General features: G+C 52.9%; 1 protein-coding gene across 4 annotated transcripts; it reads right to left on the bottom strand.

Moving 5' to 3' along the window:
* Nucleotides 1–461: 461 nt before the first annotated feature.
* Nucleotides 462–23,816, bottom strand: LOC122377401 (mediator of RNA polymerase II transcription subunit 23-like). Of its 4 annotated transcripts, XM_043357399.1 has the most exons (22): nt 23,675–23,780; nt 20,274–20,363; nt 15,845–15,968; nt 15,423–15,576; nt 15,068–15,155; nt 14,498–14,630; nt 13,991–14,173; nt 13,348–13,453; nt 12,890–13,062; nt 9,802–10,002; nt 9,317–9,403; nt 8,656–8,979; nt 8,045–8,318; nt 7,720–7,894; nt 7,161–7,324; nt 6,919–6,936; nt 4,710–4,876; nt 4,283–4,437; nt 3,828–4,008; nt 3,364–3,509; nt 2,871–3,118; nt 462–2,580 (listed from the first exon to the last, which is right to left on the bottom strand). In XM_043357399.1, the coding sequence occupies exons 3-22, from the start codon at nt 15,905–15,907 to the stop codon at nt 1,364–1,366; spliced, it is 4,257 nt and encodes a 1,418-aa protein (XP_043213334.1). In that variant the 5' UTR covers nt 15,908–15,968; nt 20,274–20,363; nt 23,675–23,780; the 3' UTR covers nt 462–1,363. The 4 variants fall into 4 exon arrangements, with proteins under 4 accessions (XP_043213334.1, XP_043213331.1, XP_043213333.1 ...); XM_043357396.1 differs by lacking the exon at nt 20,274–20,363 and having other exon boundaries at nt 23,675–23,816; XM_043357398.1 differs by lacking the exons at nt 20,274–20,363; nt 23,675–23,780 and adding an exon at nt 21,631–21,649.
* Nucleotides 23,817–23,840: the final 24 nt, after the last annotated feature.

Consider the following 23,840-nt stretch of genomic DNA (forward strand, 5'->3'; position numbering starts at 1 on the left):
GGGTCGATATTAATGAGTGCGTCCTCAAGGACCTTTACCCACCGCTGGGCCACGGACGCATACTCCTGCTGGATAAATGCGTCAAAACAAGGGCAGCGAAGCGAAGTGGTGTTAGAATAGACGTGGCAGTGAACTCACTGATGACCGCGTCTCATCACAGTGTGGGCGCAACAGTACGCAGCAGTCTCAACAACAGAGTCGGGCTGCTGTGATCTGACGATATCTCTTATGTTGGTAGTTGGTACAATGGGAAGACTCGCCCCGCTCTTCCAACCTTGCTTCCCGCTTGTAAAACTCCGCCAATGTTCGTGTTGAAACGGTGCTTTATGCATGACAGCTGTACGACGGTATTCGGCAACCCACTATTGTTCTTGTATAAGCTGCATCGCTTACAGTTACTAGTAGACCACCCACTGTGAACGAAACCCACGTCAACAGAAGATCTCACAAAACAGGAGCGCTCTATTAACAACAGTGTATTTGCACCGTTCACCGGCTCGGTGAAGATGCTGGATGCCGACCGTTCGGCATCACTACGGAACTGGCTGTTCGTCAGTGATGGCTCGCCGGAACGGGACAGTGGCCACAAACATAGCACAGTACTGTCATTCCCAGACCATGCGTACCAACAGAACAAGATATGGCAAATCAGATGTATCGAGACTTGCCCGTCGTCACGACTTTCCAGGCGGTTTTCAAGAAAAAAAAGGATGACACAATCAGCATATGCATGACCATTCCACCGGTGGATCATTAGCTAACAACAGAATGTTTCACTTGAAACATTCTGTTAATAGCTAATGGACAACGCATCTCGTGTCACGGGCCGTACCGTATCCGACATAGCTATTAATACAAAACCAACAGTGAAAATAAATTGGCGGATAACATTTACATCAATTCAGGTCTAAAACTCACACACGATAGTCTTCGTAAGTGTGTCACACCCCTTGTTTCTCCATTCCGGAAACTTCTGACGGACGGTGGGGCGGCCACAGGCAGCGCTGAGATCCGACCGCACACCTCACTGGGGCACGCACAACGCGACAACAAGCTCAGCAGACACACCGAACTCACACACCTTTTCGCGTACAAAAATACATACATCACGCGACATCGTTAACACACCGCAAACACTTCGACTGAGGCGCAAAGACAGGATGAATGAACAAATGAATACAAAAGGAGCGGCACCCACCCTGAACACTCGGCAGTCACGACTGCAGCTGCTGAGTTGGCATTGTTATGAGGCAGCGTGCCCGTGGTCGCGGCTCTATCCGTAGCACAGGTCCGCGGGCATTATACCACCACTGGGTCAGGCCCGCCGCTGCCCGTGACGGCCAGCTGGAGCCACATAATGACGTCACTGGGAGACTGGCGACGGCTGCAGCATGGACTGCTGATGCTGCTGGTGCTGCTGGTGATGCTGTGGTTGTTGTTGTTGCTGCTGCTGTTGTTTCTGCTGTTGCTGCTGATCCTGCTGCTGTTGCTGCTGTTGATGATGCTGCTGCTGCTGCTGTTGTTGCTGCTGAAGTTGATGGTGCTGCTGTTGCTGCTGCTCGTCCAGCCCAGGGATCTCATCCAGGTTCAGATGTGTGATGAACCGGAGCCGCAGCTGCAGGGCGGGTCGCAGCGCGCGGATGACCCGCTCCGCCTCCGCCTTGGTCGAGTCGCCCGTGTGCATGTACTTGACGTGGTAGAGCAGATCGCTGATCTCGTCTATGTAGCGCAGCTCTCCGCTGGCCCGGTCCACCTCCTCCAACATGTCGTACAGCGTCTTGGTCAGCTCGAACACGGACGTCGTGTTCAGACGGTCCAGGAACGGCGCCACCAGGTGGCACACGTATATGAACTGGGTCTCGGTGCGAACCGTCTCGCGCAGTCTGGTGCGCAGGCCCGCCAGGAGCGCAGCGATCTGGCCCTGCGTGGCGTGGTTCCAGAAGGCGTGCGATGCGGCCAGCAGCAGCAGCGGCTCAGTGCACTGCAGGACGGCCAGCCGCGCCTCCAGGCGCAGCTCCTCGAACGGGTCGGCGTCGGCCGGCAGGGCGGACAGCGCCGAGAGGACGCGCTCCGTCAGCGCGCGCCAGTACGGCTCCGGCAGCCAGGCCAGCAGCACGCCCAGCGCGTTGAACCAGCTCGACAGCTGCGCGCGCGGCACCGTCACGTACCCAGTGAGCAGTACCTCCAGCAGGCTGGAGACGGCCTCTGCCGGCGCCACCGGCAGCGCCATCAGCTCCACACAGCTGCAGTAGAGCGCGTGCGCGCTGGCGTTGGGGAACTCGTTGAAGCGCCACTCGAGGCTGGGGAAGGCGGGCCGCTCTGCCAGCGTGTCCACCAGCCGGTCGAGCAGCCGGCGGTAGTAGTCGAGCTGCGGCCGCCACGGCGCGTCGCCGCGCTCCTCGGCGGCGGGCGCGCTGCTCAGGTACGTCTCGAACTCCTCCGTCAGGCACCAGCCCTTGGGCCGCACGTCCGCCTGCGACTGGATCACCACCGTCACCAGCTTGCGCTTGATGTTGGGCAGCTCGGAGAGAGGCCGCTCGTAGTAGTGCAGCGTGTTGTAGAGGAACGTCACCGGCCGCTCTGTCGGATAGAACAGGAGGGCCGGGTCACACGGAGGAGCCTCGGCACAGTGCTGGAAAGGGCGGGTTAATAGCCTAAGTGAACGATTCCTATTAATAGGAATAAGCCTAAGACACAGGGCCCTAAGTGTAAACACAGTGGAACTGCTAACAGCGGAAGAGAGAAGGTGAAATGAACAATGCAGACGGCGAAAGATTGAGTGAGTGAAAAGAAAAAGGGAGAAAAAAAGCACCTCGTGATGACAACTGAGTCAGTTTGCGTCTGTTCAGAAATCAAGCCCGCCCTCTCACCGTGGAACTTGTAGAGACTGCCCATCTGGTCCAGGATGAGTCCGATCGAGTCGCCGAGCATGTGCGGGCACTCGAGGAAGCGCTGGATCATCAGATCGAACACGGGCAGGAAGCGCAGGCACACGTTGCTGAAGTAGACCGGCAGGCTCTGGTAGGTCTGCGCGCTCTTGCCCTGTTGTTCGGCCAGCACGTCGTCGGGCGCGAACCGCTCCGGGAACGCCGAGTGAAACGCCAAGTGCTTCTCGTGCCTGCCGGTGGAGGATGCATCATCGTAGCGTTGTATCACACCAGTAGTAAGATATGAATGTTACCAAAGCCCGTGACAAAGCTGAAGATGAGCTGGAAACGGTTTGGCTTTCGAGAATGGACGAGACAGTGACATTTCAGTATCGAAATGAGGGAAGACGAGGCCAACAGAAGATAACCAATTCTCAACATACAGTTTATCCCAGCATTGACTGGGCATCTTATCCTTCGGTAGCACACGACTCACCAGTTGTCCTGCTCCCAGTAGCGCGGGTCGTTCTCGGCGACAAACTTGCGCACTCGCTCGATGAACTCAGAGGGTGGTGTCAGCATGAGCCGCTGGATGAGGATCGAGCACAGCCGCAGCTCGTTTGCCTCGTTCGGGCGGAGTACCTGGGATTCAGAGGGGGGGGGGAGGACAATCAGACGAACGTCATACATGGTACGTCATACAGACCATCAGTAGGCGATTACGGGGTCGCACTGGCAGTGAAGCGGTACAACGCATTAGGATATCATGCTTATACGTTTTAGCTACACATCACCAGGAATGACAGACGACGGACCCTAGGTATCTCGGAAAACGGCAGTGCGTACGGTATACAGCCGCAAGGGATGTATTGATTCAAGTCTTGGAGAGGACGCTATAGCGCAGCGCAATCTGATCTTAATAATTGCAACTTCTTCGAAAAATTCCACCCCTTCACTTACCAGACAGAGGATGAGCCGGTCGATGGGGACGATGTTGTACGTCCAGACCAGCTTGTGTACGCCGTCCACGCACTTCTTGAAGAAGGCGCCGTCAGTGGAGGTGCTGAGCACGTGGATCAGGTAGTCGCAGAACGTGCGGATGTGTACGGTGAGTGCCTTGGGACCGCCGCGCTCCAGAACCCTGAGGGGGAACAGCACACCGACGATATAGAATGAGGACGTGCAATCAATGATGACAAAGCAATGCGGGCCTGGCGATGCAGGACAACCAAAGGTGGAATACAACAGTGAAGTGATAGGTCTTAACTTAAGTTTTGTATTTAGTCAATTTAGTACAAGAGAGGGAAGTAGAACAAGGCCATCAGACGGTCAGACTGACTGTGAGAAGGGACTGCAGTGGCCTGTGTGACAGCTGTCACAGTGCGGCCGTACACGAGCCACGGCAGACTACTGACTTGTATGCGATGCTGGTGATGCGGTTGGTCTCGAGCAGCATCTGCCACAGGAGGCACACGAAGAACGGCTGCGGTCCCTGGATGGTGAAGTGGCCGATTATGTCGTTCTCGTTGTTCATCGACATGTACTTGCGGTACTCCTCATTCACCATGCTCTGTAACATAGCGGCATTATGCTCCTTAGTTTATGCTGCTGGGTCATATTTGTGAGAAAGGAGTGAATAAGGTATAATAAGGACAATCATCCCTAATCTCGCCACACTGTCCTAGCGCACGCGCTCACCTATTGTTTGTAGCGGCTCTCTAAGCTTGAGCATACACTGATGTGCATTCTCACAAAGGACACCATTCGTTCTTGTTCATTGAAATTGAAATTGAATACCATTGAAAGCTTGTTCTATATCTAGCTATAACTGTCTGTGCCCACCTTGAGCTGCTGTTTGTCGTCGCGCTGGCCGCCGTACTGGGCGAATAGCTCGCGCACGGGCGCCGGGAACCGCTCGAGCGTGTGTCGCGGCCAGCCGTGCGGCGTGGCCTGCAGCACGGCGCTGAGGATCTCGCGGCACCACACCAGACCCGTGACGCCGTCGTTACCTGGCGTCACGGCACGGCGACACGCGCGCACGGCGTCAGTGAGTGTGTAAGGGAAGGGGGGGAGGGGGGACATCTACAATTTACTCGTCGCATAAATGCTTAGGACCTTATTGAATATGTATACTTTAAATAAAAGATTAATTAATATGTAGCTTAAAAAATTATAAAATAAAATCTACTGCAATTGAGTGGCACCAATCGCCCACTATTGGCAGAGCGGAAGTTAAACCACAAGCGTAACATCAAAATCTAAAAAGAAAGATATTCATCCGTCATTAAAAAGAAGCAACGCGGTACAAAGATCACAAACGCCAACCTGGCCGGAAGAGTATATATGATACTTTGTAGACAGTAGACGGTACATTATAGGGTCATGCGGCACGACGATCTATTAAAGATGCAAGTAGATAAAAGGTGTCAATCAAAAGACGTGTATAGTCGGTCAAATATGTATCTTTCCCGGCCGCCAAGTGGCGCTACGGTCTGGATTCGATAGTTGGCTGAGCCCACACCCCAGCTGCCCTGGCGGCTCTGGCGGCCCTGTGACGTCACGCGCGGGGGGCGGAGCTACACGGCGGCCGGCTGGAGAGTGACCGCAGACGCACTGGACAGCCTCGCCGCCGGGTGCTCCGGCGGGTCTGGCCGGGAGAGGCGAGCAAGCGGATGCGTTAGGAATCTAACGAATGTGAGGGCAGCGCGATGGTCTAATGATGGCTGTGCTTTCATGCGCCGTGTAAATTGTAGACTGAGTGCTATGAGCTATCAAAGGATTATCTGGTGTTTCAACAGGGGTCGCTGACCTAAAAATTAAGATGGTTGCTCTTGATACGATCGAATGCTTGGTGATATGATGATTAGCGCAAGAGAAATATTTAATCGAATTATGACCGGTTATTTACGACCGGCCAATTATTTATTTATGACCGGCCAACTTGATGTGCGATTTCTGCAACCGTTCTACCCTCATCACTCAACTGAATAATTCTCCCCTTTTCAAAAACGGTGCAGTGATACGGCATCTCAAACCTAGAGCGACTACACTCAAGTTCAAGCTAACGGTCTCCACTCTCCAATTCAGATACCTATCGAAACCTTTCCGCGACCCGGTGCTGTGGCTCAATCAGTGGGCCAGCTGGCCGCAGACCATACCCGCAGGGCATGAACCTTTGACCATATTAGGTCAACACGCCGTGGCCCCAGCCCGCTCGCCAGGTCCGCGCTCATTGGCCGACGCGGCAACCGCACAACCTGTCCCCTCCCCTCCGTAGTACTCGCAGCGGCCGGCGGATTCAGCCAAGTTACCGACCTGCCCAGCGTGGGGTGGGCCGGCCGGGAAAGATACATATTTGACCGACTATACATGCTGATCAACGGACAACGATAGAGTGGACAACTGCAGAGCTGTAGCTGAGGAAAGGGGTGCATTCGAAGACCGAAACATCAACTAGGCGGACGAGATATCCTCTGTAATGCAAGTAAAAAGTCAGAGTGTGAAATGAGTCAGATCTGCAAGATAAAAAGACGATCACGATATGCAACGTAATTACAAGGCACACCCATCACCAGGCTGGCAATAGGCAGCATGATTGCCTAAGAATCACAAAGCAGACGCCAGACGGTCACAAGATGGCAGCAATATCAGGGTAAGCGCTGCCGGAGACTCCATGCTAAGGCCATGCATCAATGAACAGAATCGCAGCATCGTAAGTGCGAGAGAAAAGGAGAGAACAGCCCGAAAACGGTAAGAGAGGAGAGAACAGGTATGGGAGACATAGTGAGAATCGGAAAGATGGAGAAAGGAAGATAAGAGCATTATAAGAGTGTGAGAGAGGAGGAACGAAAAAACACTGGGGACTAGAGAATGTAAGTAGACGGGCCGGAGTAAGGGCGGCGGCGGCAGCGGCAGCAATGGACACGCCACAGAGGCAGTATCGGACAGGCTGTAGCGGCGGACGGTCTGCGCTCAGCGGGCCAGCCACACACAGCGCTGCAGCGGCCGGCGGCCAGCCGCCGACCCGTCCGGCCCGCGGCGCCAGTCCTACCTGGCCGGGAGTCGCAGCCTGCGGGACACACACGCAGACACACGCCAGGTCAGCGGCGGCCAGCGCCTCACCACAACCGCCATCCGTCGGCAAAGCTGGCAGACACGCGCACCCACACATACACACGGGACGCAGCGGCGGCCGCAGACCAGCCAGCAGAGCGCACAAAGCCAGCAGCACGGCCCCGGGTACTTCCCCGGCGGGTGGGGGAGGGGGGGGGGGGGCAACAGCGGACTACCCACCTGTGATGTGTAGCGCGCGCACTATGCTCAGCACCAGCGCCCGGTTCAGCTCCTCAGAGTCGGACGACACGATCGACTTGGGCTCGTTGATGAACCGCGCCAGCTGCGCAGGGATCTCAGAGTTGCCCAGACCGGAAATGATGCGCAGTGCAGTGCTCTCCAGGCTGGAGGCGACACACACACACACACGATAAACACTTCATGTGAGAGCTTTGCTCCATGGTCCACACAGACACATTCTAATGTATGAAGTCAATGAGTGCTCTCCTCGAGACTCATCGCAGTCTCACCATCAGAAACTACGTCTTTCTAAATAGCAACTTCCGGCTAGTATATTTGGAATGGCTCCTCAAGTAACTTCCAACTGAAGATGCATAAGGTGAACACTAACAATTACTTTCACAGGCGTCATTATTTTACCAAATGTTCAATTTAATGTTACAGGCGCGACCGCGGTCACACGAGGCCAATCATTCATCAGCTGTGTGTGGTTAATCTGCGGCTCACCAGAGGTGCATCTATGTGTAGTTGGTCTGTCATGTACTGTGCGTTGGCTCACCAGAGGTGCATCTGCGTATGGTTGGTCTGCGGAGCGTTGGACAGACTGTGCACCGTGCTGAGCAGGGTGAGCCGGTAGTGGGGCTGCACGTGCCGCAGTCGGCAGCAGAACATCTCCAGCAGAGTGTGTAGGATGCCCAGAGCCTGCGCCTTGAACACGGTCGGCAGCAGGGTACCTGAGGGACGGGGGGAGGGATAGCTGTTCATATCGGCCGCACGTTCCGACACAGACACACTACTAGTCTGCGTAGCAGCTGGTAAAATAGACCGAGCCGAACTGCAGACACAGAGTAGACCAGTTCAGACACGACCGCTGCGTTACGTACTGGTGAGGTTTTTGATGCCCAGCGTGTCGATCTCGGGGTAGACGAGCAGCCGGGAGTAGGTCTCAATCAGCGCCGGCGGCAGAGCCACCGTGGCGCCGCCCATCTTGTGCTGCTGCGGCGCCATCTTGATGTGGTGCGAGATAGAGTGGATGAGCGACATCTTGGCGTGGATGGTGAGCGAGTCGAGCATGGCCATGCTGAGCGGCTGGGTGGGCGCGCTGGCCGTGCAGTTGGTGCCCGGCATGCTGACCGTGGTCCGCTGCTGACCTCCGCCCTGACCGCACACACGAAGAACGTTGTACAATGTTGCCCGGTTATACATGACACACGAGCGCACAGCGGTCTGGTTACAAACATATAGAGAGTCATGGTTCACTAGTACGGGTACACCACTTAACACTCATGGTACCGGCGTCGAGCGTTAGAAAATTATCGTCATTATCAATAAAATTCCAAAAAATGCAGCTAACCCTGTTTCGTCCGGAGTTGACGACCGTTATCAACCACAGGCCATTATATACCTAAATCGTTGTTCCTCTCTTTCCTCTCTGTTGTTCCTTCTATAGTTAGTCCAATCTCTCTCTCCCATCGTTTTCCCTATCTCTCCTCACCATGATTGCCTCAGTGAGCACGTTCTGCATGTTCTCCACGTTGCAGACCAGCGCCAGCCGGAAGTCGCGCTCGAGCGCCGTGGGCCGTCCCATGGCGGCCAGCTGGTGGAGCAGCTCCAGGCGCGGCTGGAGGGCCGTGGGCAGCGCGCGCATGGGCAGCTCCACCTTCTCAGCCTGCGCCTTCTTCTGCAGGTGCGTCCAGATGCTGACGGCGGCCATCTGGATGGCGGCGTCTGCGCGCTTCCAGTCGGGCACGGGCGCCGCGCCGGCGTCTGCCGCGTACAGGTCCTTCAGCAGGCCGAGCAGCGGCAGGAAGCCCGACAGCTGGCGGCGGCGGGAGAACACAGATACACCCGGTCACGGCGGGACGAGCAGTGTGCGGACAGAGACGAGTCAGGATTACCGGAGTTTGATCGAAGTACTTTCTAAATGTTTTATAAATAGTCCTAAAAAACCTTCTGCCGATTGCCAGCCTAACACGGAAGCCTCATCTCATTAGCGTAGGCCAAGATATGGGCAATAATAAAGCACTGAAGACAGCAAGCAACACCAAAAAAGATCGTATAGCAGAGGCCATTAGCAGCATGAGTCTATTAACTGCACAAACACATCCCAAATCTCTCACAGTTTTTGCACGGACGGTAGCGTTCAATGGCCTTACCGCATTTTTTGATATGCTCCCGGAGATGTAGTGAAGGAGAATCCACATCAGGTGATCTCTGCTGTTGTCCCATTTCCGTCCCGTCAGCTGCAGAGGAGTGGGCACACGGATCAATCACCAAAGTCTGAGACTGAGACAGTGCATTGTTCAAGACGGCAAACAGCTCGTAACCCGATCAATACAGCGCACACTGCCTGACTGAAAACTAGGCTTGTGTTTTCGAAGAGGGCAATACATTGATATAGGCCGATGTCCCATGCCGTAAATCGTTTATAAATCCCGAAAGGGATAGTGAAAGAACATGCATGAGGTTGTCAGGGGGCAATCGAAATAATCCTAAACAAAATTTGCAACATGCATTTTCATAAATCCCTTGTGACTGAATGCACTGAGTGACACCACGCACTTATTGAACTCACTGATCCAAGCTCATAGTGTGGTGGGCGGTGTTCCGGGGCAAAGTCGTTACAACGACCGCTACCTACCTTAGTGCGCAGTTTCAACATCAGCTGGGAGAAGTCGGCAAAGTAGAACACGACGAAATAGATGAGCTGAGCCGAGATGTGTTGCCACAGCTGGGCGGCCCGCTCCCGGAAGTCGTCCGTGGTGTTGGCTTCCAGTTGCTCCATGGAAGTCACGATCAGGTCCACGAGAACGTCTTCCAGAGTCGGGCAGCGCTGCTTGTGCTGCGAATATTGAGCATGGTCATCAGTTGTTACAAGGGACGGAGCAAACAGCCACCAGATGAGGGAGGCGCATCAGTGTTCCACCCACAGCAGCCTCCATCCCGTACCCGACACGGAGCCAATGTACACACCCGACTGCTCCAATTTCCAAATGGGGTCAGCCTGATGTGAGCAGTCGGGCCGCCAGTCTCAACGTACTATCAGATCGTAGTGGCATGATGACGTGTCAATTACTGACTTATCATAGCAATCCCACACACTCCTATACTCGAGGGCAGCGCTTTTCGAGGAGCGCTGCGGCCCGAAGGTTGGGACTTTGAATTATGAAAAACGCCCGCCCGCCGCAAAACGCAAACACCGCAAAACGCGCAAAAGGCACGCCCGAAACGCCAACGCAAGCGTCGCAAAAAAGAAACAAACAAATAAACGCCCGACCAGCGCAAACCGCAAAAAAAAAAACGCAAAACGCCGCAAAAAATAAAACCGCCAGCATCGCACGCACGCTAACCGCCAACCGAAAACGCCTAAAAAGCGCCCAACCGCCGCCAACCGCAAACAAATTGAACACCGCAAACGACGCAAAAAAAGAAAACCGCCCGCATCGCTCGCCCGCGCCCCGCCAAACACAAACACCGCAAAAAGTACAAAACGCCCGCCCACCGCAAAACGCAAACACCGCAAAACGCACGCCCGAAACGCCAACGCAAACGTCGCAAAAAAAAACATACAAATAAACGCCCGCCCGCCGCAAACCGCAAAAACGCCGCAAAAAATAAACCGCCCGCATCGCACGCACGCTAACCAACCGAAAACGCCTGAAAATCGCCCGCCCGCTGCCAAACGCGAACACCGCAAAAAGTGCCCGGCCGCCGGAAACCGAAAGAAATAACACCGAAAAGGACGCAAAAAAAACGCCCGCATCGCCCGCCCGCCCGCCGCCAAACACAAACACCGCAAAAAAAAACACAAAACGCCCGCCCGCCGCAAAACGCAATCACCGTAAAACGCGCAAATTGCACGCCCGAAACGCCAACGCAATTAAGACCAAAGTAACGCGAGACGTTACATGCATTATACATACCTCACAGTAATTTATTAATGCATGAAAATGATGAGATTCTTTAGTTTTAGCCACTTCAGGCAGTTAATGGCGCACTTAAGACAAAAATGGCGCACAACAGCCTATTTTTGTCTCGTTTCATATGTGTCGCTGCCTAGTTTTGTGCACTACGGTTGCAAGTTTCGAAGAAATTGGCCCGTCGAAATAAATACGCGTAATATTCCTCGACTTTAGCCACTGTAGCTTAAGTGGCGCACTAGAGACAAAAACGACGCACATGAGTTTGTTGTATTTGTAGCGCCGTTTGTGGCACAGGTCATTTTAATGCATCAATGTTGCAATTTTCGTCGAAATCGGCCCATAAATGGTAAAGTTATGGCCAAAACGCCTTACATTGAGAGTGCACGTGGTCACTTGAGGTGGGGTGCCACGTGCCACGTGTGGCCTTAAGACATAAAGCGACCACCCTTTTGTACCAGATGAAAGGGGTCGTCAGTGCCCATGGGTAGACTTTCGGGTGCGCCACCATTGTCTCCCAGCGGCCGATCAAACTTGGCCAATCTTTAAATTAGGGCTTACCTCACTATCGGTCACAATATCTCCGGAATGGAGAAACCCGGGCGGCCACGTGTTTGACACGTAGTAGACCCAACACAATTGGTCATTATCGCAACCGACTTGGAACTCTGGCTCAAACCCATGCAGTGAGGTTATCACCTGAGCATAATTATGCACCAATGGCTACCTTTCCCAAAATGCTACACCCACGTGGCGCACGTGCGAAAACACGTGCACCATGTGATGAGGTGTACAACTATCCTAGGGCATCCCCTTGACGACTGACCTCGATTGGTTCCGCTGGCGCGCATTGTTTGCGCGGCACAGAACATCATACCAGCAGTGGTCAAATTTTCACGGAGGTGGTCCCCTCAAACAAGTGCGGGGCGTGCACGTGCATTTCAATCGCCCCATATATGGCCTATGCCACCTGGTAGGCGACATGTGGGTGCATATCATACTGAAACATTTTTAAAATCTAACGTGGAAATTTTGAGCAAAATCAATTTAAGTAATTTTTTCAAGAAATCCCATTGACTTAACACGTGAAAATTTGTGCGCGTGCCAAGTGCAAAAAAGTTAATTATATTTCAAGCGATTGACATTGACGAACGTACCCCCTGACCGTCTACCGGTACTCAAAAAACAAAGAAAATCTATCGAGCCGATTTTGAGCAAATCGAGAAAACCCGTTTTGGCCCATTTCGTAACGTTAAACCAATGGCGGCTGCACGTGCAATTTGCACCCCCTTCCCGAAGCCGCCGAAACGCCGCCGCCGGCTCATGGTAGATGCCGGGGCGGCCACCCAGCACATAGAAGCCCATCGCATTACAAGCACCCGTCTGCGAGAAATACGATGCCAAAAATCCACCTAATGTTGAAGCCTATGGGCCTAAAACACGTGCACGTGCCACGTGCAAGAAAAATAATTATATTCTTAGCTGAGGGTGTTTCGTGGTAGATAATCTGCGGGGGCAGCTGCCCTGAAAATTTAATCAAAATCTATCGGTTCGTGTGCAAACGGTGCAAGGTGCCCCAATTCGCTGCACCAAACACGAATCCAATCCCGAAATGGAAACACCCTCAGTTTGTTTTTCAATAGAAAAACACAATTCTAAAGAATAGTGTTTGTCTAATGAAGAAACAACCTTCGGGTACGCGTTGTATCACTCCATCCGTCCCTTCACCGCTACCCCCCACACGGTCTCCCACCAGCCTTTCAGTGCCGCTTGTCGGTTCGCTATCAGAAGCGATGTGCCGCCACGCACCTGTTTCTGCAGTCCGAGCACGGAACAGACCATCTCTCGGCTGTAGGGCTGACGCACAATGTACATCAGGAGCGCCTTCTGTGGCTGCAGCACCGCCCGCTCGTACGGCAGGTTTCCCTTCACCTGGAACCGCAGCGTGACGGGGTCCAGTTTCCACGAGTTGGCCGGCTGAACTGTGGAGGGGAGAAGAGATGTCAGACGGGCCAGCCCGAGAAGTCAGTATCCTAACACGTAGGTCCGACGAGCCTACAAAATAGAAAAGACTGTGCCACACATCATGAGAGAACCAATGAAAGACTGCCTTTCGGACGGACCAAGCGTTTCCGTAACTTGCAACACCCCACAAACGGGTGCTGCAACGGACCACGATGATGGCAATTTATCAGGGAAAATTAGCAAGTAGTTGTAAGGATGCCCGACGGATGTAACAACGTCTAATCGGTCGGCGGGCCACGTACCGGCGTGCTCGACGATGGGCAGCATGTACTGGCGTCCCATGATGGTCACCATCTGTGCCGTGCTGCGGAACGATCCGATGAACCCCTCCAACAGGCCGGCCAGCTTCTGCAGACACCCGGAGGGAGACGGTGTTAGCAGTCAGTACGCAGTCTACACCACGTCAAGGTGTCAAGATACGTCAGCTGCAGATGGCTGACAGCGCATGCCAGCAGACTGTCGACAGCAGACGGCTGACAAAACAAGGCCGAGATGGCGTAAGGAGGCAGTCTAATGCCTTATAAACCCACTATAAGCCATTCAATAGACGGACAGCCTGCTGGTAGGCTCGTCTTCGTCGTTGTTCTCCCTCCAGCCCCCTAGAGGGACCACGGTAACACTATGACTGCATTCAGACCTAGTGCCGACTGCAAAATATCGGTTTCAGCCCCACGCCCTACCACACTTTTCTCATACAGCGCAGCAAGGACGTTTGGGACCCAACCGCAGTCTGAACCATCCTTTGTTCTGTATACAGCACAGAAACACACCTTCTACTGCAGCTCCATGTATGGGACCTCATCGTGACACATATCATCTCTTTGATTATGACGTCCTCTGTAGTGCCTACTCTGTCCTACCGGTTGAGGTGCGCCTCTGTCTCACCCAGTGCGGGAACCCCTTGCAGTCCGGGTAGGAGCGCATGATCTCGTTGACGATGAAGTAGGCCGGCAGCAGGGCCGCCTCCCGGTCGAAGATGTGCTGTATGACGCCGTAGATGGCGTGGAACTGGTCCGACATGTCGTCACCAATGTCCGCCGGCAGCTGGCGAGCCCGATCCAGGCAGAGCTGTCGGAGAGAGGTCAGCACGCGTCACCGACCGACGCCGCTATCGCACGCCGCTCTCTCACCATCAGGCCTCAGCCACTGTACTTTGTCCGGACTCCTGAGACACACGGGCGTTCTTAGTGACGACCGAGAAGTTTATCGCCAGTTTAACCGGCAGCTTGCGACGGCCGATCATTGCACAGCTGACATGTCCGTCAACGAACGCACAAACAAGCTACCTTCAGCTTGTAGGTTTTTAGGTAGATTTGTAGGAACAAACTTACAAGGTACCTTGAGCAGCAAGTATTTTCAGCGAAGGCCAGCCAGCCTCAGTGCCTGACCCACCTTCATTATTTCGCGCACGCCCTTGTAGTCGACCTTGTGGACGATTCTGCGTAGCAGCAGGAACGTCTCCGTCCAGAGGTCTCGACGGCTCACGGCCAGCTGTTTGTTTTCGAGCAGGTTATCGCACAGAAGCCTGTGGAGCAGGAGAGTTAGATACAAGCTGAGCGACCTCATACGTTTGGCTTACTGTGAGCAGATTGTACAGAAATGATACATGATGTTCGGTAGTGTTGGGTCGACTTACAATTGGGCGAGGGCGAGCAGCTCGCGGCACCACTTCCAGATGACAACGAACTTCTGGCGTGAAGTTCGAACCCTCACTATTACAAAGGTGAACGAATGCGATGTTCTGCTTCAGTCCATTTCGGATGAAGCTTCATTAAGCAGGAAATCTCTCGGGCCGTGGCTGTCACCAGTTTGGATAGCAGCAATGCTTAATCTGCTGGAGCATTGTTGACTCAGACACCCAATGTCTCTTGCGGAGAAGCAGCAGCGGTGAACGAGAAGAACAACATATCACGTACCTATATCAGACGTGCAAACTAGGATATGGCTGGTAAAAGTACTCACTTGGCAGGCAGTGCTCCCGAGAGAACGCAGCGCTCCAGAACGGCGAGCAGCTTCCGCATCCGCTTGCCCGACTGCTCGGACACCTGACCTGTAGGGGAAGGGTTGGTCGGGACACGAGGAAAGCACACATGTCTGCATCCGGGCCCGACAGTACAGTAAGCGAGGAAACACAGCGGGTGATGGAACGCAGGCTGCTCGAGAAATTCCTGGTTCATGTGCAACACCTACACCAGGATTTTTTGCTAATACAGTAAACTTTATGCACTTTTGTCACCTGCATTCTGCATAAGTCTCTGTGTAATTGCGTGTGGATGACTGGTCACGCGTCACTGCATTAGGTATTGTGTTCACTGACCAATAAAGGCCAGCAGTATTTGCTCCTGCTCCTCCTGCTGTGTGCTGACCAGAAGCCGTGACAGCTCCTGCTCAAAGGTCTGCAGCTTGGAGTTCTCATTCTCATCATGGTGCACCAGGTAGCTGTTTAGTGCTTCCTCGACGGCCTCAACACACTGAAATGCGGCGGGGTGCAGGATTGTCAGACCAAATATCCTATGTATTTACTTAAAAATGATTAACGGCAGAAGAATTCCTGAAACCTGTATTCAAAACACATTATTTAGAGAGCATTGATAGCATGCACTACAGGCTCAGTGTTAGCATTCTTTGGCTATATTTACAGGTACCTATGCCAACAAGCCATACCTATCCCTATGCCTTCTGCCTTTAATAACATTTATTGTCCTCTGCACTTTCTGCATTCTAAGATTGAGCACTCACCAGAAAATCGTTCACAAGACCAGCCACCTTTTCCTTGGCTAATGATGGATTTGCAGAAGTCATTTTGTCAGCCAAGGGTTTTCTCAGTGTAAGAAGAAACTCATGGTTTGCCTTGCCTCAGTATCTGTGGGCAAAGTGGCATAACGATTGGGAGGATGAAATCGTACTCCCATTGGGAATGGTGAAAGCTTATCCCAGCCATTACTGATCATCAACCTCTCCAAGATCTTGTGTCATATACATGGACAAATCACATGAATGAGCGGCCGCAGGCCAGATTGGAAAACATCTATACACTACGCCGAGCGCCCGCGAGACCCTCTTGCGCCGAAATTCTTTTGCACTGAAATTTCTGCATGATTTTCACTGAGAATTGGGTGCCCATTTGTGCACAAGTTGACACTCGCATGTGTAGGGGGGGGGGGTCGGATGGACCCCCATGGTTTTTCGCGAATAACTCGTGCAAAAAGCGGCCGATCGCGACGAAACTTTCAGTACCCTAGAGTTTGATCAATTTTACACCTACCCTGAAAATATCATGACCCTGACCCAAATGACCTTTGACCTGTGACCTATTTTTCGAGACCATGTTTGGCCGAAATCGCGATTCAGCATGTCAGCTCACACTATCCGCGCATTTCCAGTCTTTGTGTGATTGTAAACGTCCAACCGTGTGAAATGATGTTCTTCCCATGCATTACAGTGGGTGTCAAGGGCACGCGAAGGTCAGGTCAAGGTCATTGGCCTTTGATGACCTTGGTTAACTTTTCCGAGTTTTGCATGTATCTAGGGTGGTTTTTGGAGCTGATTTCGAATCTACCACCCATTGGATGATTTACCAAGTAGTTTTGGTTCCTTCGTAACATGCTACGACGTCGTCAGTGGTAGTTGACACCTACTATGGATAGCCGGCAGGACGCCTACTGGTTGACCTGACCCTGACCCGACCATGCCTAAATGCATGAAGACATCATCTGTGATCATTCAGAACTAACATAAAATACATGATCAGCACTCCGAAAAAAAAAAACAAACAGCTTCACTGTACGAAGTTCTAGCAGGTCCCCATTTTTCCAGACTTTTGGGCCATTGACCTGACCTGGAATGACATATGACCTTAAATTAGGTATCGCCGGCTTCCTCTCTTCGCGGGCAACACGCTCGCTTTTTACGCGAAGCTCTAGCTCAATCAGGGGCCGAAACGGGGGGGGGGAGGGATCCAACCGACCCCTCCCCTACACGCTAGACGCTGGCAAATGCCGCACACATGCGAGGGTTAAGTAACTTTTATGTAAAGCACATGTGCACATCCACCAACCAAAGCTATATCAACCAGGCAGAGCGTTCCGGCCCAGTAAACATGACGACGTCGGCCCGACGTCGGGCCGAGGCTCGGCCCGACGTCGGCCCAACGTCGGTTCAACCTCGGCCCGACATCGGCTGGACGTCGGATATGCCCGCATGTTCCGACGTCCAGCCGAAGTCCAGCCGACGTCGAGCCGACGTCGGGCCGAGATCGTTTGCCGAGGTTGACGAGATCGTTTGTCGTTGGACCGACGGGGCCGACGTCGGCATGTTTATTGGGACAACGCGCCAAAAATATCAACCGGCGGCGGGATTCGAGCCCCCCAGTCGCCGACGTCGGCATGTTTACTGGGACAACACGCCAAAAGCATCAGCCGGCGATAGGATGCGAACCCCGTGTCATTCGAACGCGAGGTCAGTGCGATAACCACTACACCACGCAGCCAGCTGGCGAATTTAGATTGTTTTGTTGGGTTATGACCTTTCGGTCTGACAAGACCATTTCAGAGCCGGAGGGATGATAGGATGGAGACATTGGTCTTGGCGAGCACCCTGGGTCCAGTTCATATAGAGTCCCTGGTCCCATTGCTGTTACGTGACACTTATTGGAAAGGGCGACCCCACAATGGATTCATATAGCCACTCTTACACACCTGCACCAACGTTTCCCAAAGTGTCCCTTTGATAAGTGGCACTTTGGCAAAGTGACACTTGCCGATTGGCCTTTCTATATGAACTGGGCCCGGCCCTGGTGAGTTGCCGGGGCTGAGCCTGACCAAAGGATAGGCCGAGCAGCCCCCAAGCACTCACCGCACCCGGCTACGGGCGAGCTCGGCTTACGGGCAATCCCAAATGGGATAAAGTTTCCCGTCCAGTCCGGATCAGGGGGGTTGCGGCGTGGAGGAAGATTTGAGTTTCCTGAGGATATTTTGAATACAGAAGCTCTTTATGAAACATGAAACATGTATTTTATATTATTTTAACGGTCAAAACAGCGGCCGATGTCGGTCCGACGTCGTCCCGACGTCGGCTGGACCTCAGCAATTGATCTCGGTCCGACGTCGGCTGGACCTCGGCTGGACGTCGGAACATGCGGGCATATCCGACATCCAGCCGACGTCGTGCCGAGGTTGGACCGACGTCGGGCCGACGTCGGCATGCCGATGCCGAGTTGCCGACGTCACCCCGACGTCGGCCGACGTCGGGCCGACGTCGGCATGTTTACTGGGGGGGCATTGGACGCTTTCCCGTGTTTGAGCGTCCGAATAAGTTTTTTTTTCCACGGAAGCCTCAATAACCTCAATAACACGTCTAACGCACTGTAGCGTGGTGCCGTGAAACAAGGCCGCGGAGCCGGAAGTTCCGGGGCTACAAAAATAAGCGGAGAGGTGTGTTCGAAGCTGAGGGGATCCAGCGAGGGTCGGGCAGCACAGCAGTACGTGCTCCAGCACATCAGCCTCGTCTCAGCACACGGCGCAAAGCGCCGCGGGGCACCGCTTGTCTGGGCACTGATGGCACGCCGCGGAGTGGAGACAGCCGATTCAGCGCATGCACTGGAGCGAGCGGCCCCAGTGGCCCGCCCTCATCTGGTGCAACGAAACGGTGTCCTCTCGGTCCTCTCTGGGCCCTGGGGATAGGGAGCAGCGGCATGCTCCCGAGGAGTTGCTTGAATAGTGACTTGGGCCAGTTGTCACTTGTCACGCCATTGATGTGAGGCCGCACAATCAACCGCCCTGGTCAGCGAGTGGACAATTGAGGGCAGGGCAGCCGCTTGTTTCACCAGGTCGTCCACGCTCTCGCCTCTCATTCCCATCTATACCGCAGCATGCAGAACCCACTGCAGTATTTCTTAACCCGCGCCCGGCTGGGGGTCCTGGATTTCCACGCCCCGCTGGGGGGGGGGGGGGGTCTGAAGTCTGAACACCCTTCTAACTCGGCTCCTGGGCCACGTAGCGAAACGCGGAAGGCGGTGTTCGAAAGAGCGCCAAAAATAATGACGAAATCACTTCGGTCAATTTTTGGGTCAGGTCAAAGGTCAGGTCACCAGAGGTCATTGAAGGCAAAATTTTGCCGATTTCCAGGTCGAATGTCGACTATTTCCAAGAAGCCAACGCATAACTCGGGAACCAATAGAGCTACAGCGCCGCGGAAAAGCGCATTCGATAGCCCTATTAACGCCCTTTCTGATTAATCCTCTCAGATTTGACCTAACGTCAACGGTTTTGCCTGCAGGGGGCAAAAACTGCAAAAATAGCCGATTTTTCGGAAACAGTTTTTCTGCAATAACTTTTGACCCAAGCCTTGTGCGAGCTTACTTTTACCGGCATCGTGTTCCTCTCGTCAAGACGCATCGAATGAACCATAGCTTGACCTTGAAAAGTCAACTTGAAAATTTGACCTCAGGTCAAGGTCATGACCTGACCGGAAAGGGTCATGTTGCATATCAGTCGATCCGTATCGTCGAGCTGAACACATCTAAGGCGTTTTCATCGCTCTAGCGTGTCTCTATCAAAAGTTATTTGCGAAAAACTGTTAGATACCATTCGTGACCTAAGATGACCTCAGGGGCATAAACAGGGGTCACAGACACCATTTTCATGTTCAGTGTGTCTAAACCACTTGTAATTCAGTGTTTGGGAGTGTTTATAATGTCATTTGTCCAAAAGAGGCGCATTTCAATTTTCTCCCTTTGACTTAAAATGGGGAGGTCGCAAAATTGACCTGACCTTAGGTCATCGATATCAAAATTATGAGATACACATTTTGTATATGCTATTGCTCTTAGCAATCGCTAAAAGTTTCAAAGCGATCGGTCACTCGGTGTAGCTATGGCAGACATTAAAACTTTTTTATGAGGTGAGGTCACTTCAACTGACCTGGTGACCTGACCTTGAATGACCTTGGTCTGAAATTTTCACAACATGTGTAGAATTGATGTATGATAAGGTGTACCAAAAACGCGAAAGATATTCGCGAAAAACTTTTTTGAGATATTCGCGAAAAACCACAAGGGGGGTGTTCAAACACCCCCCCCCCCCAGCAGGGCGCGGGTTAACAATGCTAGGCGATGTTCAAGAAGGTCTTCCATTGGTATCTATCTTCCCGCCGAGGTTTGAGGCCTCACCTGGGCGGCCGCTCTTCCGCTGGGCGCTGGGCAGTGGGCACAGAGTAGACTCGTGAGTCAGGACGGCGAGCTGCAGTGACCGGGACCAGACTGGAAAAAATACACGTTATTATGCCGAATTTGTCCGGCGTAGTGGCGGTATTGCGCCGAAAATTTCAGCGCACGTCCGGCGTAACTCCGCATGCGCCGAATTCAGCGCATGGCGGCGGCGGATCTTTTTGGCGCATGGCGGCCGCATAATTTTTTGTCGAAAGACGGTCACTAAATTTAGTCGGCACGCCGGTCTATCTAGCAGCAGATTCGCCCTGCGGGCGGCTCTGGAGAGGTTTCGGGACGAGACATCGGCCCGACATCTCCGTCCCGGTCGTCGCGTGCTCGAACTGGCGAGCCGCCCTGAGTACTCAGCGGAGAAGCGGCCGCCCAGGTGAGGCCTCAACCCTCGGCGTGGAGATAGGCATGGAAGACCTTGTTGAACATCGCCGAGCGTCGTAACTCGTAAAGTAATACTGCAATGGGTTCCTACCCAGTGCAGTATCGAGAGAAATGAGAGCGCGGGCGACCTGGTGAAACAAGCGGCCGGCCTCCGCTGCCTTCAAACGCCCGCTCGCTGACCAGGGTGGTTCATTGTGCGGCCTCGCATCAATGGCGCGACAATTGGTCCGAGTCACTACTCCAGCCACTCTTCGAGAGCACGCCGCCGCTCCCTATCCCCCGAGAGTACGAGAGGACCGAGAGGACGCCGTGTCGGTGCACCAGATGAGGGCGTCCGGCGGGCAACTGGGGCCCCTCGCTCCAGTACGTGCCCCGAATCGGCTCTCTCCACTCTGCAGTCTGCGGTGTGCCAGCAGTTGGTCAGCAGTGCCCAGACAAGAGGTGCCCCGCGGCGCTCTGCGCCGTGTGCCGAGAAGAGGTTGTTGTGCCGGAGCACGTGCTGCTCCGTTGCCCGGCCATAGCTGGCTCCCAACAGCCTCAAACATACTGCTCTGCTGATTTTTGTGGCCCCGGAAATTCTGGCTCCGGCCTTGTTTCACGGCATGACGCTAAATTGCGACCCTACATTGCGCTAAGCATATTGAAGTATTGGGATTCGGTGGAATTAACAACTTATTCGGACGCTCAAACATGGGAGAGCGTCCAAGGCCCCCAGTCTGCAAAACGTGGCAGGGTTCGACGAGATCTCGTCGGGGCAGACACAGTGGGGCGGGGGCAGATATCGGGGCAGCTTTTGAGAAATCGGGGCAGAGTTCGGCAATTCCGGGGCAGACCGTTTGCGGTCTGAGTCGGGGCGGACCGGGGCGGGGTGCACGCTACCGGTGGAAAATAAAGAAGCGGAGTATTGTTGAAACGCGCGACTTACTTGTACTTGTTGGGTTAGGGCGCATAGCCTCGTTGGGCTCAAGCGTCCGTAGTTGGAAAAAGTGAGCTGCGCTACAAACGTCGCTGAAGCGCAGAAATTGTCATTTGTAACTGTTACCATATTCGAGTTTTCCCTTCATCGGGGCTATGAATGTTTCACACGCCGTGTTTCGTATTAGCAACCAAGGAAAGGCGCTACCCGGAGATACTCCTTTCTAGCCTCACCAAACCAAATCAAACCAAACCGAACCAGACCAAACCTGACCTAATCGAACACTCGTAAATGTGCTGTATAGCCCTCACGATGATTGCCGTCCGGCCAAATGATAATCCACATTACTACTTAGAAACGAACGCGTGCTAAAACGCTTAACTGACCGGCTGCGAACCCGCGACCTACAGATTAAGAGACGAGCATACTCTGCACACTTAAAACTAAGCCACCAACTAGATGATCATTGATCATCGCCGAGACGAGGTGTAATATCAGTTTTTCAATGATGCATTGGGGCATTGTCCGAGTAGCGCCTCTCTTTGGTTGCAAAAACGAAATGCGCCCCTCGCGGCTCGCTGCCGATTGATTCGACGTTGCCATGGCAACATGAGGCAGTTTTGCACCCCAACTGCGTCATCATCACATTTTAACCGGAACACTAGCCGCTCTATATAATATAACCTTGACCAATGATCAGATCCTTTCGTTCAAAAAATTGTTCGAGTCAAGTTCGAGTCTCATTACCGCGACCGACTTAAAGGGACCCTCCCACCTTCAAAAAAGTTAATGAATTGGCATGAAAGTGATGTCGCTCGGTTCAGAAAGAGCAAAAACGCATATCTACCAAATTTCATCGAAAAATATTCACCGGTTTTCAAGATATTAGACTTATACTTTTGTTTACTTTTTGGGATCTCCGCTGTTCCTAGCGACTTTATTTGAAAGTGCGGCATTTGTTGCGCGCAAAGCAGCATATACCACCGCGTGCTACAAAACGTTTTAGTCAAACATTTAACGGACGTTCGAAAGCCTGATGACGTCATCAGATTCCCGTAATGGTTAAGAGATAGGGACCACGCTGGTCCCACCCTGCAAGTAAAGGGAAGAAATTTCTTGAACACCATAAAGCTGCGGGGGTTGCGACCAGGATAAATGGTGGTTTCTGAGCCTGGCCGCAAACTTGGCTATCTCAACTCAAAACTAATGTTAAGGTGGGAGGGTCCCTTTAAATTTGCGCGGGTGATGTATTGATATGTAGTTTTATGCTATATATAGTACATTTAGGGCATAATCTAACCTGCCCCAATTAGATGCCCCATTTGGGGCAGAAATTCGACTGCCCGGGAGGCTAACTGCCCCATTTGGGGCAGGATTCCGGCTGCCCCAAACACCTCGTCGAGCTGGCTGCCACGTTTTGCAGACTGGCAAGGCCCCGAAACAATCTGTCTGGTCTGGTTGATTAGATATAGCCTTGATTGGTAGATATGTGTATGTGCTTCATATAAATTGGCTTAATTTAGGCACAAAAATGCACCCAATTTTCAGCGCAAATCATGCAGAAGTTTCAGCGCAAAATCACCTACACCATATTTCGAAGCAAGAGGGTTTCATGGGCATCCGGAGTAGTGTATAGATGTTTTCCAGTCTGGGAACGGGGCGGGGATGTCTCATCCCCAAACCTCTCTAGAGTCACCCGCAGGGCGATTCTGCTCCTTATTGACCAGCACTCCCACTAAATTCAGTAACCGACTTTCGCAAAAAAAATATGTAGCCACCTTGCGCCAGAAAATTCAGCCGCTGCTATGCACTGAAGGCTGAAGCTGACGCATGTGAAGTTTCGCCGGAATGTGCTGAAATTTTTGACGCAATCACGCCACTACGCCGGGCATTTTCAGCATAAGGTGTATGTTTTCCAATTTCCGGTCTGGGCCAGGGCGGTAGGTTCTTGTTCTGATTGTCAGTTGTTACCGACACTCCACCTAATGAATAATAATCAAATTCACATGTATTTAAAGGAAAGGCGACACCCAGCATCTTCCTATCTACTTACCGATTTGTTACCGATGAACTTTTAACTTTTAAGCCTATTTAAGTTATGTTATGTTTTCCAAAATTCCTATAAATGTTTTTCAAGGAGTTTTGCAACTATTGCGCCACGAACGTAAATACATTCCCTTGCAAGGTTTCCCAAAATACTGTAGTGTTCTTAACACCAC

The sequence above is a fragment of the Amphibalanus amphitrite genome, unplaced genomic scaffold, assembly GCF_019059575.1.
Source record: "Amphibalanus amphitrite isolate SeventyFive unplaced genomic scaffold, NRLGWU_Aamphi_draft 000044F_arrow, whole genome shotgun sequence".
Lineage (NCBI taxonomy): Eukaryota > Metazoa > Arthropoda > Thecostraca > Balanomorpha > Balanidae > Amphibalanus > Amphibalanus amphitrite.

Coding starts and splice junctions, on each gene's coding strand:
- LOC122377401 (XM_043357396.1), bottom strand. CDS start 15,907: ATGACTTCTGCAAATCCATCATTAGCCAAGGAAAAGGTGGCTGGTCTT. Junction 15,156..15,422: donor AATACTGCTGGCCTTTATTG/GTCAGTGAACAC, acceptor CTTCCCCTACAG/GTCAGGTGTCCGAGCAGTCG. Junction 13,063..13,347: donor GCCCATCGTCGAGCACGCCG/GTACGTGGCCCG, acceptor TCCCCTCCACAG/TTCAGCCGGCCAACTCGTGG.